This window comes from Mobula birostris, chromosome 2 (genome assembly GCF_030028105.1).
Source record: "Mobula birostris isolate sMobBir1 chromosome 2, sMobBir1.hap1, whole genome shotgun sequence".
Lineage (NCBI taxonomy): Eukaryota > Metazoa > Chordata > Chondrichthyes > Myliobatiformes > Myliobatidae > Mobula > Mobula birostris.
In genome coordinates this window covers 226,652,360-226,668,500 of record NC_092371.1, presented here as the reverse complement: position 1 = coordinate 226,668,500, position 16,141 = coordinate 226,652,360, and the positions used below count along the sequence as shown (strand labels likewise).

At 42.6% G+C, this 16,141-nt stretch overlaps 1 protein-coding gene across 2 annotated transcripts in view; it reads left to right on the top strand.

Moving 5' to 3' along the window:
- Positions 1-1,998: 1,998 nt before the first annotated feature.
- trmt11 (tRNA methyltransferase 11 homolog) overlaps positions 1,999-16,141 on the top strand; it is a 79,693-nt gene continuing 65,550 nt past the window's right edge. For both annotated transcript variants that reach the window (XR_011889198.1, XM_072279144.1), the window contains exon 1: positions 1,999-2,104. Coding sequence is in view for 1 of the 2 variants with exons in the window: in XM_072279144.1 (XP_072135245.1) it covers positions 2,003-2,104 (102 nt within the window). In the remaining variant the exon portion in view is untranslated. The remainder of the gene's footprint in view (positions 2,105-16,141) is intronic.

Sequence of the window (16,141 nt, the reverse complement as noted above, 5' to 3'; positions counted from 1 at the left end):
GCCGATCAGAACGGAGGCGAGGTGCTCATCATGATCGACAAGTTAATCAACCAATAACTCGGCAAGCATCGCACCAATGGGCAAGAAAAACAGGGAACGGCGGCTGGCTATTGGACAATGTTTCACGTTACCGCCTTTAGGTCAAATTGAGGATGATTGGGGTTAATTTCTCCAGTCGAGAATGAGTAATGGTTGGGGGAATAATTAGAATACAGTGAAAAATAGCGCAAATCTGATGTTTCAATTAAGAGATTTTTTTTTCAAGTGTTGTCGGATATTACAGGATAAATGAAAATCAGAACACTTACTTGGGAGGAGCTGTTCCAAATCGATCGAGCGCTTGGACACCAAGACTGGCCAGGAATAAACAAGCAATGATAATTTTCATCAAGTGAACATGGTCATAAAAGTTAAACGTGCTGTGCGAAGCTAAGCTACGAAACTTAATATTTTAATCACACAATCCTGGAGGAACTCAGCAGGCCACGGCCGACGTTTCGGGCCGAGACCCTTCACCAGTCTCGTTGTCGACTGTTCACTCTTTTCCATAGATAATACCTGGCCTACTGAGTTCCTCCAGCATTTTGTGTGTTGCTTGGATTTCCAGCATCTGCAGATTTTTTTTTCTATATTTTAATGTTTTCCTGAGAGGAAGGAAATGTTAATGCTGCGACGGGGAAAGAGGAAAATGATAAGATGAAAAGGAATGGTGTTAACTAAATTAGCTTCACATTTCCTCATATTTGCTTACGACGTTCGGATCTAATCAGTCCATTTTATACATGACGGCTTTCCCATTTATTTTCTTGTATTATCACTCGAAATTAATGTCACGTTGTCCAAATAATATACACTTATAGTTGATATATAGGTTATCAAGGGAAGCTAAGATGGAAATATAAACGACACTGGCAACAATATTTTAATCTTCATTAGATGTGGGAGTGATTCAGGGGATCTGGAAGACTGAAAATATTATATCCCTTTTCGGAAAACAAAAGAACAAACAGCACAACCTGTGTAACATCGATAGTGGAATTATCACTCAAGGTCATTGGCAAAGGCAGAATTAATTATCACATGCATTAAGAAAGAACAGCCAGCATGTATTTGTTAAGTGCAGTACATCTCACCCTGCCTAATCTGATTTAGTTCTATGTCACAATAGTGGAGGGTTGATGGAAACTTTATAAATAGACTTACAGAGAAATATGAAAATGAAGTATTACCGGCCAGACTCATTCAGAAAAGAGAAGCGCGCGTTATTAAAACGACTGTGATAACTTGTTCCTGTAAATTCAAGTTTAATTGTCATTCAACCATGCATGAATACTCATGAATACAGCCGAACTCTAGCATCTGTTACCGCTATTGCAGCGTTACTCCGGGGCCAAGGTGCAAAATGCAGTATCAACAGTACAAGGCATATAAAGCACATACAGAAAGCAAACACAGATAAGGTATCAATGAATCATAAACACGAGAAATTCTGCAGGTGTTGGAAATCAAAAGCAAGACACATGAAATGCTGGAGAACTCAGCAGGTCAGGCAGCATTGTTACAGCAGTCTACAGTCGAACACAATGATGCTTGTCTTCTGCTGAGTGAACACTAGAGGGCAGCACCGACTACGCAAATGATATCAAGAAGTTGATTTAGGAGAAAATAAAATTGCTATAACATATGTTTCGTGGACGATATAAGAAATTTTGGATGGAAGGAGGAAACTAATTTCTACTTCATGTTTGAACTTAGTCTTTAAAATGATTTTTTGGTATTAAAACATTAGCTTATTTTAAGTTGCCGAAGACCATTTCAAAACAAATATTTCACAGGCAACAAATTTAAGTTTAAGAGCCTAAAGAACTCAAACAATAATTCGAATGGACATAATTTTAAGCAATAAGCATTAATCAGTGGGTTGTAATGAAAGAGTTTGAGTGCTGTTTAATAGTCGGTGCCGGAACTGATTTTCGGTGTTGAGGGTGCCTGTAGGTCTGGGATGTTGTTTGTGACGGATGCGAAGATGGCGCTGTCCAGTGGGTTCTTGGGTCGGAGGTTTTTGCTTCTTTTAGCCCAGGAAAACGTGGAGTTCCGGCTCCCGGTGAGTTTCCGATGTCGGGAGCGGGGCTGTAGGTTTCACATCGGTCACGCAGTCTCGAAGCGGTTTAATTGTGGGCAGTGACTGCGGGGAAAGCCCGGAGAGTCGCGCTTGGGGATAGGAGACTGCCGCCTGTCTACTGAGGAATCTCGGCGGATTGAGACCCTGCCTGTGCACTCAGTTCCCCGAGTAAAATTGTTTGATGCTCCTGCGCTTGGTGTATTGACTGCAGCGGAAAAGGGATGAGATGGACACAATGCTGGAATCTGGAGCATCTCACGGTGTGGTGGAAGAATTCAGCGGGTCATTATCTCTTTGTGTGTATCCATCTATCATTTCACCTGCTGCGGTCTTACACTTTCACCTCCGCTCCCCCTACCTGTCATCTCACATCCCTCCTCAGTCCACCAATCGCATCAGAGTCCTTTCTTTATCACTCCACATTTTTTTTATATATCGAGAGAGATAGCAACCCACCAATTTTAGCCCTAGCCGAATGACAGGACAATTTACGATGACCGACTAACCGGTGTGTCTTTGGACTGCGGGAGGAAACTCACCCGCAGACGGAAAGAACGTACACACTTTCCTAGAGAGGAAGCCGGAATTGAACTCTGAATTTTGATGCCCCGTGCTGTCATATTGTGTTAATCGCTATACTTCTACTCTATCTGCTGCCATCTCGTCTCTCTACTCTCAAGGTTTTGACCCGAAGTCGTGACTGTTGTTTTCGTGCTGCTTAGTTCTTCCACCATATTTAGTTCTAGTTGCCCCTTCCCATCCTCCAATATCTACACGCGGCTGCGTGTCTGCTTCTTCCTCGAGATCTGGTTGTTTTCAGGAGCATCCTGTTCATGCATTTGATAGCTCTGGGACTGTACTCACTAGAGTTTACATAGAACATAGAATATAGAATAGTACAGCACAGTACAGGCCCTTCGGCCCACAATGTTGTGCCGGCCCTCAAACCCTGCCTCCCATATAAGCCCGCACCTTCGATTCCTCCATATACCTGTCTAGTAGTCTCTTAAACTTCACTAGTGTATCTGCCTCCACCACTGACTCAGGCAGTGCATTCCACACACCAAACACTCTCTGAGTAAAAAACCTTCCTCTAATATCCCCCTTGAACTTCCCACCCCTTACCTTAAAGCCATGTCCTCTTGTATTGAGCAGTGGTGCCCTGGGAAAGAGGCGCTGGCTATCCACTCTATCTATTCCTCTTATTATCTTGTACACCTCTATCATGTCTCCTCTCATCCTCCTTCTCTCCAAATAGTAAAGCCCTAGCTCCCTTAATCTCTGATCAAAGAAGAAGAATGATGGAAGATCTCATTTAAACCTATCGAATATTGAAAGGCCTGGATAGAGTGGATGTGGAGAGGATGTTTCCAATAGTGGAGGAGTCTAAGACCAGAGGGCACAGCCTCAGAGTACAAGAACATCCCTATAGCGCGGAGATGAGAATGAATTTCTTTAGCCAGAGGATGGTGAATCTGTGGAATGCATTGCCATAGATGACTGGAGGCTGAGTTATTGGGTATATTTAAAGCAGGGATTGCTAGGTTCTTGATTAGTAAGGGTGTTGAAGGTTACAGGGAGAAGGTAGTTGATAAGGACAATAAATTAGCCATGATTGAGTGGCAGAGCAGACACGATGGGCCAAGTGGCCTAATTCTGCTCCTGCAATGTCTGATCTTAAGGCCATCTGTCCGAGGCTCTTTAGATCGAAAGTGAGCTCTGACAACCCTGGATTAATCAGAGAGCCACACAGTCACATTGCAAGCTGTTAGCTTTTGCCAGCCTTAGCCAATTAAGGCACCTCCATCAATCCTCCACAGGGTAAACACTAGGGAGGTAGAGTGTTGGGGTTACCTGGATTTTGTCAGATTTTGTTATTAAACCATTCTCGTACAATGGGTGAAAGAATAGTGGCCTACCTTATGTGATGAGCGAGATTCTGACTAATGAAATGGCCAGAGTAATTTCTGGACCATTGGGTTTCAAACTGACTGGCGGAGGTGAATCACAAGTATAAAGTCACAGAGAAGTACAGCGCTGAAAACAGGCCCTTTGGCCCAGCTAGACCATATCAAAACTATTTAAACTGCCTACTCCCATCAACCTACGCCAGGACTATAGGCTTCCAGACCCCTACCATCCATGTGCTAATCCAAACTTAAACATTGAAATCAAGCTCGCATGCACCACTTATGCTGGCAGCTCATTCCACACTCTCACAGTTCTCTGAGTGAAGAAGTTTCCCCTAATGCGTCCCTTAAACTTTACACCTTTCACCCTTACCCATGAACTCTGGTTGTATTCCCACCCAACCTCTGTGGAAAAAGCCTGCTTTCATATACCCTATCTATACCCATTCTAATTTAGTATACCTCTGTCAAATCTCCTCTCAATCTTCTAGGTTCTAAGCAGTCCTAACCTAATTCAATCTTATCTTATAACTCAGGTCCTCCTGACCCAGCAACATCCCTGTAAATGTAATGCCCAGGTTCATATTTTCTCTGTACTCTTTCAACCTTATTTACGTCTTTTCTGTAAGTAGGTGACCAGAACTGCACGCTATATTCCAAATTAGACCTCACCAATGTCTTCTAAAACATCAACATAACCTGTACTCAGTACATTGATTTGAGGGCCAATATGCCAAAAGCTTTCTTTATGACCCTTTCTACCTGTGACAGCACTTTCAATGAATTATGTCTCTGATCCCTTTGTTCTACCACACTTCTCGGTGAATGGCCTTGATAGAGTGAATGTAGGGAGGATGTTTCCTACGGTGGGAGAGTCTAAGACCAGAGGATACAGCCTCGGAATAGATGGGCGTCCTTTTAGGATGGAGATGAGAAGGAATTTCGCCAGAGAGTCATGAATCTGTGGAATTCTTTGCCACAGGTAGCTGTGGAGGCCGAGTCTTTATGTATATTTAAGGCAGAGGCTGATAGATTCTTAATTGGTCAGGGCATGGCGGGATACAGGGAGAAGTCAGGAGATTGGGGCTGAGAGGAAAATTGGATCAGCCATGATGAAATGGCAGAACAGACTCCATGGGCCAAATGGCCTAACTCTGCTCCTATATTTTATGGTCTTATGGTCTACTGTTCACTGTGTAAGACCTACCCTCACTGGTCCTACGAAGGTGCAATTCTTCACACTTGTCTGCATTAAATTCCATCTGCTATTCTTCAGCCCATTTTTTCCAGCTGACCCAGATCTCTTTGCAAGCCATGACAGCCTTTCTCGCTGTCTACTACATGCCCAATTTGCAGATCCAGTTTACCACATTATCATTCAAGATCATTGATATAGATGGCAAACAACAACAGACCCAGCACTGATCCCTGAGGCACACCACGAGTCACAGGTCTCCAGTCAGAGAGGCAACCCTCTACTACCACTCTCTGGCTTCTCGCACAAAACAAACGTCTAATCCAATTTACTACGTCATCTTGAATGATGAGCAACTGAGCCTCCTTGACCAACCTTCCATGCGGGACCTTGTCAAACGTCTTGCTAGAGCACGTGTAGACAACATCCACTGCCTTGCCTTCATCCACTTTCCTGGTAACTTCCTTGAAAATCTCTATAAGATTGGTCGACGTGACCTACCATGCACAAAGTCATGCTGACTATCCTTAATCAGTCCATGTCTATCTAAATACTTATATATCCAGTCCCTTAGAATGCTTCCAATAACTTTCCTACTACCGATGTCAGACTCAGTGGTCAATAATTTCTTGCTTTATGTTTAGAGCCTTTTTTAAAACAGCAGAACAACATTGGCTATCCTCCAATCCTCTGGAAGTTCTGTTGCAAAGGATGATTTAAATATTTCTGCTAGGGTCCTGGCAATTTCTGTACTTGCCTCCTGTAGGGCCTGAGGGAACAGCTTGTCAGGCCCTGGTGATTTATCCATGCTGATTTGCCTCAGGACAGTGAATGCCTCCTCCCTTGTAAACCGTTTTGGGTCCATGCAGTTGATGCTCCTTTGCCTCACTTTTGTAAGGTCCTTGTCCATCTCCTGGGTAAATACAGATGCAAACTATTTATTTAAGATCTCCCCTAACTCTTGGTTCTACATGTGGATTACCATTCTGGTCTTCCAGAGGACCAATATTGTCTCTTGCAATCCTTTTGTTCTTAACATGTCTGTAGAATCCCCTTAGGATGCTCCTTCACCTTGTCTGCTAAGGCAAACTTATCCCTTTTATTAGTCTTAATGATTTCTTTCTTAAGTGTTCTGTTGCATTTCTTATACTCCATAAGCAGCTCATTTTTTCCTACGTCCATACCTGCTATGAGACTCCTTTTTTCTCTTAAACAGGGCCTCAATATCTCTTGAAACCCAAGGTTTGCTACACTTTTTATCTTTACCTTTTATTCTGTTGCGTGCATATAAGCTCTGTGCTCTCAAAATGTCACTTTTCAAGGCCTGCCACTTTCCAAGTACACCTTTGACAGAAAACATCCTGTCCCAATCCACACTTACCAGATTATTTCTGATGCCCTCAAATTGGCCTTTCTGCAGTTTAGAACCTCAACCCATGGATCAGACTTACCTTTTTGCAGATTTACTTTGAAACTTATGGCATCGTGGTCACTGGATGCAAAGTGTTCCCCAACACAAACTTCTGTCACCTGCCCTGTCTCATTCCCCAATACCAGATCAGTTATCACATACTCTCTCGTTGGGACTTCTACGTACTGATCAAGGAAACCTTCCTGAACACATTTGACAAACTCTATCCCATCTTGCCTGCTTTTACAGTATGAGACTCCCAGTCAATATGTGGAAAGTTGAAATCACCTACTATAACAACCTTATGTTTCTTGCAACAGCTTGTGTTCTGTTTACAAATTTGTTCCTCTAAATCCTTCAGACTGTTGGGTGGTCTGTAATATAGCCCCATCAACATGGTCATACCTTTCTTATTTCTCAGTTCCGTTCATAACTTCTCACTACATGAGTTCTCCAGTCTGTCCTGACTGAGAACTGTCGTGACATTTTCCCTAACTAGTAACACCATCCCTCCTCCCTTAATTCCGCCCCCCTCCAAGCCTGTGGCATCCAATACAGCAGAACCCCAGAATATTGAGCTGCTTGTCCTGCCCTTCCTGCAACCAAGTCTCACTAATGGCGACAGGATCGTAATTCCATGTGTTGAACTCAATCATTTGTGATCACTGGCTCCTGCATTGAAATCTATGCAGCTCAGGACACTACTCGCACCAGGCTCAAACTTTTGATTCCTGAAATTGTCTGAGGTCGAATCAGCATCTGTCTCCACAACCTCTTCACTAACTGTTCTGGCACTCTGGTTCCCAACACCCTGGATTTCTAGTTTAAGCCCCACTGTGAAGCATTAGCAAACCTTTCCGGTAGGAAATTAGTCCCCTCCCTGCTGAGGTGCAAATTGTCTCTTTTGTACAGGTCCCACCATCACTGGAGAAGAGCCCAGTGATCCATATCATGTTTTTGGGATAAAGATGCAGAACAACTGCTTCTTAATATTCAAGGCTACTGTGGGGGGTGGGGGGGAAACGTAGTTAGACAGTATTTCTAGGAAATTGGAGAACTTAAAACGTAGCAGGTCAGGAAGCATCTTCCACAGTTGTTCCCTCAATCTCTAGGTGTTTTCAGCAGTTTCTAATTTTAATTCAGATTTTCAACATCTGTAGTTTTTGATTTATTTCTATTTCCATGATAAAACAAAACAAAAGGAGGCCACTTGTCTTCTCAATCTTGCTCTGCCATTAAAATAAGATGAAGGCCAATCCAATCTTTCCCTCAGATTACTTTCCCAATCTCTACCCATGTCTCTTGATTTTGTAGACAATCTCTCGGAATCTCCATCTCGATATACTTAATGATTCCAATTCCACAGTTCAGGACTTTCTGAGAGAAGTATCTCCTCTTCATCTCTGAAACAATCATCCCCTCAGAATAATAATTAAGCCAGTGAAATCATCTGTCATTTTCATAAACTGTCAGCATAGGCTTAACTTCTTTCCACAATTTAACTCTATTTGCTCCAGGACTTGGCCTGCTGAACCTCTCTTGCACGGATTCCAGTGCAAGTTTGTTCTTTCTGAAATACACTCACAGTACTCCAGGTGTGGTCTTGCCGTTCCCCTATAAATTTGGATCAAAACTTCGCTAATTTTATTCTCCAAACTCTGGATTAAAGGCAAACATTCCAATGGCCTCCTAAATTACTTGCTGTATCTATATGCCTGTTCTTTTTTTCATTCAGTAGGATTTTAGATATTTTGTAGCACAACGTAAAATGAAGCACAATCCATTCTATCACACATAAGAAACGTAAAGTTGTAAAATCAATCAGCACAGCTAGGGATTATTTGGAAATTCTTTGAAAGGGCAAAACGTTAGACTTTTCTCTGTAACGTTCCAATACTTATTCCTTTGTTCAATAACCTCTTTAAAGTTAAAATCTAAATCCAACATTCCCTCAGACATAGGAGCAGAATTAGGCCATTTGGCCCATCGAATTTACTCTGTCATTCCATCATGGCTGATCTATTTTGCCTCTCAACCCCATTCTCTTGCCTTCTCCCCGTAACCTTCCAGGCCCTGACTAGTCATGCTTAATACACCTTAAATACACCCAATAATCTGGCCTCCACAGCTGCCTGTGACAATGAATTGCACAGATTTACCATCAGATGGCCAAAGAAATTCCTGCTTATCTTCATTCTAAATGAATGTCCCTGTATTGTGAGGCTGTGTCCTCTGGTCCTAAACTCCCCCACTATAGGAAACACGCTCTCCACATCCACTCTACCTAGGTCTTTCAACATTCAGTAGTTTTTAATGTGATCCCTCCCCATTCTTCTAAATTCCAGCGAATACAGGCTCAGAGCCATCAAATGCTCCTCGTATGATAATCCGCACATTTCTAGAATCATTCTCTTGAGCCCCTTCTGAGCCCTCTGCAATGTCAACACATCCTTTCTTAGATCAGCGGCCAAAACTGCTCGCAATACTCTGCGAGGCCTCACCAATGCTTTATAAAGCTTCAGCATTACATCCTTGCTTTTATATTCTAGTTGGTGTATTTTAAAATCATAACATTCCAAAGTAAAACTAATTAAAATGTACAAAATAAGATTTAAAAAAAAGTATAAGCCTCAAGGAGGCCAGGATTGTTCATTCAAATAACTTTGATTCTGCAAATGATTGGAGAAGTGGATTCCCATAGTGTTGCTGGGTAATTACAGGTGCCAGAGTCAGGGCCATCTTTGATCGTGTCCACAGCATTTTGGAGAGGGAGGGAGAACAGCCAGATGCCTTGGTACATATTGGTACCAATGACATAGGAAGGAAATGCATTGTGGTCCTGAAGAAAGGATTTAGAGAACTAGGCAGAAAGCTGAGAAGCAGGACCTCCAGGATAGTAATTTCTGGATTGCCGCCTGTGTCACGTGCTGCATAGGGGTAGAACCAGGATGCTTTGGTAGATAAATGTGTGGCTGAGAACCTGGTGCAGGGGGAAGGGCTTCAGATCCTTGGATCATTGGGATCTCTTTTGGGGGAGGTATGACACGTATAAAAAGAATGGGTTGCACCTGAACCCAAGGGGGACCAATATTCTTGTGGGCAGATTTGTTAGAGCTGTTGGGGAGGGTTTAAACTAATTTGGCAGGGGGCTGGGAACTGGAACGAAGGGACTCAGGATAGGACGGATGGTAAAAAAGCAAAGATAGCATGCATTGGACTGTCAGGAAGGGCAGGCAGATGATAGGACGAAATTGCAGCTGGCAGGGTGAATATCAGTGCATTAGGGATGCAAAATCAAAAAGGGTAGCAAATACAGTACTCAAAGTGTTACTTTACTTTACTTTATACTTTATTGTCGCCAAACAATTGATACTAGAACGTACAATCATCGCAGCAATATTTGATTCTGTGCTTCCTGCTCCCTGGATTACAAATCGATAGTAAATATTAAAAATTTAAATTATAAATCATAAATAGAAAATAGAAAAATGGAAAGTATATCTTAATGCACGGAGTATAAGAATTCAAGTGGATGATCTTGTTGCACTTTTACAGATTGCTGGGTTTGATGTTCTGGCCATCACTGAATTGTGGCTGAAGGATGGTTGTAGTTGGGAGCTGAATGTTCAAGGTTGCACGTTGTATCGGAGGGATAGGAAGGTAGACAGAAGGAGTGGCGTGGCTCTGCTGGTAAAGAATGGCAACAAATCAGGAGCAAAATGTGACTCAGATCGGAAGAGTTAACTAGGTTGAGTTAAGAAGCTGCACGGGTAAAAGGACCCTGTTGGCAGTTGTATATAGGTCTCCCAACAGTGGCTGGGATGTGGGCCACAGATTACAAAAGGAAGTAGAAAAGGTGTGTCAGAAAGGCAATATCATGATATTCATGGGAGATTTTAACATACAGGTCAATTGGGAAAATAAGTTTGGTAATTGATCTCAAGAGAGTGAATTTGTTGCATACCCACAAGGTGGGCTTTTTAGAGCAGTTTCTCGTTGAGCCTACTAGGAGATCAGCTTTACTGGATTGGGTGTTATGTAATGAACTGGAGGCGATAGGGAGCTTAAGATGAAAGAACCCTTAGGAGCCAGTGATCACAATATGATTGTGTTCAACTTGAAATTTGATAGACAGAAAGTAAAGTCTGACGTAGTAGTATTTCAGTGGAGAAAAGGAAATTACAGTGGTATGAGAGAGGAGTTGGCCAAAGTAAAATGGAAGGAGCTGCTGGCAGGGATGTCAGCAGAGCAGAAATGGTGTGCGTTTCTGGGAAAAATGAGGAAGGTGCAGGGCATGTGTATTCCAAAAACGAAGGAGTACTCAAATGGCAAAATAATATAACCATGGCTGACAAGGGAAGTCAAAGCTAAAGTAAAAACAAAAGAGACAGTATACAACAAAGCAAAAGTTAGTGGGAAGATAGAGGATTGGGAAGTTTTATAAAAACCTACAGAAAGCAATTAAAATAGTCATTAGAAGGGAAAAGACAAAATATGAAAGCAAGCTAAGAAACGACACCAAAGTATGTAAAAAATAATAGAGAGATGAGAGTGGATATAGGACTGCTAGAAAATTAGGCTGGAGAAATAATAATGGGGGACAAGGAGTATTTTGCATCAGTCTTCCCTGTGGAAGACACTAGCAGTGTGCCAGATGTTGTGTGAAGGAAGAGAATGAGTGCAGTTACTATTGCAAGGGAGAAGGTGCTCAAAAAGCTGAAATATCTAAGGGTACATGAGTAACCCGGACCAGATGAACTGCACCCTAGGTTTCTGAAAGTGGTAGCGTTGGAGATTGTGGAGGCTTTAGCAATGATCTTTCAAAAATCGTTGGTCTCTGACATGGTGCCAGAGGACTGTAAAATTGCAAATGTGACTCCACTCTTTAAGAAAGGAAGAAGGTAGCAGAAAGGAAATTATAGACCAGTTAGCCGGACCTCAGTGGTTGGGAAGGCATTGGAGTCAATTGTTAAGGATGAGCTGATGCAGCGCTTTGTGACACAGGACAAGATAGTACAAAGTCAGCATGGTTTCTTTAAGGGAAAATTTTGCCTGACGAACCTGTTGGAATTCTTTGAGGAGATTACAAGTAGGATAGATAAAGAGGATGTAGTGGATGTTGTATATTTCAACTTTCAGAAGGCCTTTGACAAGTGCCACACATAAGACTACTTACAAAGTGAAGAGCCCATGATATTAGAGGAGCGTTGACTGATTGATAGGAGGCAGCGAGTGGGAATAAAAGGATCCCTTTTTGGTTTGCTGCCAGCGACTAGTGGTTGCAGGGTCGGTGTTGGGACTGCTTTTTATGCTGAATATAAATGATTTAGATGATGGAATAGATAGCTTTGTTGCTGAGATTGCAGATGATATGAAGATTAGCAGAGGGGCAGGTAGCGTTGAGGAAAGAGGTAGACTGCAGAAGGACTTAGATTAGGAGAATGTGCAAGAAAGTGATAAATGAAATACATTGTTGGAAAATACATGGTCATACACATTGGTAGTAGAAATAAATGTGCAGACTATTTTCTAAATGGGGAGAGCATCCAAAAATCTGAGATGCAAAGGACTTGGGTGTCCTTGCGCAGAACAACCTAAAGGTTAACTTGCAGGTAGAGTCGGTCTTGAGGAAGACAAATGCAATGCTAGCATTTATTTCAAGAGGTCTGGAGTACAAGAGCATGGATGTGATGCTGAGGCTTTGAAAGGCTGGTGAGGCCTCACCTTGAATAACGTAAACACTTCTGGGCTCCTCATCTAAGAAAAGATGTGCTGGCATTGGAGATGGTCCAGAGGAGGTTCACAAGGATGATTCCCAGAATGAAAGAGTTTTCATACAAGGAATGTTTGATGGCTCTGGGTCTGTACTTGCTGGAATTTAGAAGGATGAGGGGGGAGATCTCATTGAAACCTGCTGAATGGCCTAGACAGAGTAGATGTGGAAAGGGTGTCTTCCATGGTGGGGGAGTCTAGGACAAGAGGGCACAGCCTCAGGATAGAGGGGTGTCCATTTAAAAGAGAAATGCAGAGAAATTCCTTTACCCAGAGGGTAGTAAATTTGTGGAATTTATTACCACAGGCAGCTGTGGAGGCCAGGTTGATGGGTGTATTTAAGGCAGGGATTGATAGGTTCTTGACTGGCTACGGCATCAAAGGTTATGGGGAGAAGGCCGGGAAGTGGAGTTGAGGAGGGGACAAAAGGATCAGACATGATTGAAAGGCGGAGCCCTTGATGGGCCAAGTGCGAAAGGAGCTGCCAGTGGAAGTGGTAGATGGAGGTTCGGTCGTAACATTTAAGGGAGTTTGGATCGGTACATGGATGGAAGAGATATGAAGGGCTTTGGTCTAGATGCAGGTAGATGGGATGAGTCAGAAAATCAGCCCGGATTGGATTACATGGGCTGAAGGGCTTGTTTCTGTGCTGTAGTTCTCTATGACTCTTACGCGCAAACTTTATTTTCATCGATCTTTTCCTTACAACGCACAAGCTTTTAACTGTTTTCCTACTTTCCTTCAGTTTAGTTACAAATTTATGGGGGGGAAAATAACAATTCTTACTTTTTCTGCATTATCATCAGACCTGAAATTGTCTGATATGTTTTCCTCTGCATTCAGCTGTGTAGGCAGACACAAAATATTTGTTTTAATGTCTCCACCATTTTGTTGATCCTTGTTATAATTTCTTACTTTGCTTCTGAGGCATCCATCTTTATTTTCATCAATCTTTTCGTTACAATGCACAAGCACGAGCTTTTAACTGTTTTCCTTCAGTTTAATTTCATTCTGGTTTCTCCTTCTTCACTTTGAAAAAGTCTCAGTCATTGCATATGACAACTTCATTACTGCTTTTAATCTAAAACTTTCTTGGGTAGGGCACTGAGGAATGTGGTTGGACAAGGGATCTGGGAATCCCGGTTGAAAGTGTCATCACAGGTAGGGTCATAAAGAAAGCTTTCGGCACGTTGGCCTTCATAAATCTATGTAATGACTACAGTAGTTGGGATGTTATATTGATGTTGTATAAAACGTTGGTGAGGCCTAATTTGGAGTAGTCTGTGCAGTTTTAATCACCTACCTACAGGAAAGATGTAAATAAGGTTGAAAGAGTACATAGAAAATTTACAAAGATGTCGCTGGATCTGGAGAACCTGAGTTATGAGGAAAGATAGAATAGGTTAGAAATTTATTCCCTAGAACGTAGAAGATTGAGGGGAGATTTGATAGAGGTATACAAAATTATGAGGAGAATAGATAGGGTAAATGCAAGCAGGCTTTTTCCCACTGAGGTTGGGTGAGACTACAGCTAGAGGTCATGGGTTAAGGGTGAAAGGTGGAATGAGCTGCGAATGGTTAGAAAATTGAGGACCCAGTTGCAGAGGGAGGTATAGGGGCCCAGGTTCTGGAGCTTTTCGATCGGAGTTGTAGAAATACCATCATGTATAAACTTTGAGCTAGAAACAGCATTCTGATATAGGTATTTGTATTGCTCAGGTGATCCAAGGCTGCGTGGAGAGCCAATGAGATTGTGTCTGCCATGGACCTATTGTGGTGATAGGCAAATTGCAGTGGGTCCAGGTCCTTGGTGAGGCAGGAGTTTGATTCTAGTTATGACCAACCTCTCAAAACATTTCATCACTATAGATGTGAGTGCGACTGGATGGTGGTCATTAAGGCAGCTCCCCCTGCTCTTCTTGGGCACTGGTATAATTGTTGCCCTTTTGAAGCAGGTGGAAACTTCTGACTGTAGCAATGAGAGATTGGAAATGTCTTTGAAGACTCCCACCAGTAGGTTGGCGCAAGTTTTCAGAGCCTTACCAGATACTCTATCGGGGCCTGTTGCCTCACAAGGTTTCACCCTCTTGAAAGACAACCTGATGTTGACCTCAGAGAAAAAGATCACAGAGTCACTGGGTGCTGCAGGGATCCTCATAGCTGTAGTCTTATTCTCCATTTCAAAGTGAGCTTAAGAGGCATTGAGCTCACTACCATTCATGATGTTGGGTTTTGCTTCGTAGGCACCCTGCCAGAGTCGACGTGCATCCGATGTCGCCTCCATCCTCGCTTGGAATTGTTCCTTAACTCTTGAAATAGTCATCTGCAAGTTGTACCTGGTTTTCTTGTACAGGCTTCGGTTGCCAGACTTAAATGCCTCAGGTCTAGCCCTCATCAGACTACGAAGCTCCTGCTTCATCTATGGCTTTTGATTTGGGCATTTCAGTAAGTTCTCATAGGTACAGCAGCAATTGCTATTCTGCCGTTATCCCTGCTAGTGTCCCTTTCCAATAAACTTTGGCCAGCTTCTCTCGTGTCGCTGTAATTCCCTTTACTCCACTGTAATACTGATACATTTGATTTTATTTTCTTCTGAAACTGCAAGGTGAATTCAAAGTTCAAAGTAACTAAAATATAAGCAATAAGTATTGAGAACATGGGGTGAACTGAGTCCATAGGTTGAGTTCATATGAAATCTATCATATTATAACAGATACATTGAGGTAACCCAGGTAATTATAGACCAGTGGGTCTTACTTCAGTGGTGGGCAAGTTGTTGGACAAGATCCTGAGAGGCAGAATTTATCAGCATTTGGAGATTACGGATAGTCAGTATGGCTTTGTCAAGGGCAGGTCATGCCTTACGAACCTAATTGAATTCTTTGAGGATGTAACAAAACATATTGATGAAGGTAGAGCAGTGGATGTAGTGTATATGGATTTCAGTAAGGAATTTGATAAGGTTCCCCATGCGAGACTCATTCAGAAAGTTATGTGGCATGGGATCCAAGGAGACCTTGTTTTATGGATCCAGAATTGGCTTGACCACAGAGGGCAAAGGATGGTTGTTCATATTCTGCATGGAGGACAGTGACCAGTGGTGTTCCACAGGTATCTGTTCTGGGACCTCTCCTCTTTGTGATTTTTATAAATCACCTTGATGAGAAAGTAGGGGGGTGGGTGGGTTAGTAAGTTTGCTGATGATACAAAAGTTGGGGGTGTTGTGGATAGTCTGGAGGGTTGTCAGAGGTTACAGCGGGACATCAATAAGATGTATAACTGGGCTGAGAAGTGGCAGATGGAGTTCAACCCAGATAAGTGTGAAGTGGTTCATTTTGGTAGGTCAAATCTGAAGACAGAATATAATATTGATGGTAAGATTTTTGGCACTGTGGAGGATCAGCGAGATCTTGGGGTCCATGTCCATAGGACACTTAAAGCTGCTGTGCAGGTTGACAGTGTTGTTAAGAAGGCGTATGGTGTGTTGGCCTTCATCAACCATGGGATTGAGTTCAAGAGCCGTGAGGTAATTTTACAGCTGTATAAGACCTTAATTAGACCCCTTGGAGTACTGTGTTCAGTTCTGATCACCTCATTACAAGAAGGATGTGGATGATATAGAGAGAGTGCAGAAGAAATTTGCAAGGATTTTGTTTGGATTGGGGAGCATGCCTTATGAGAATAGGTTGGGTGAACTCAGCCTTTTCTTCTTGGAGTGACAGAGGTGACCT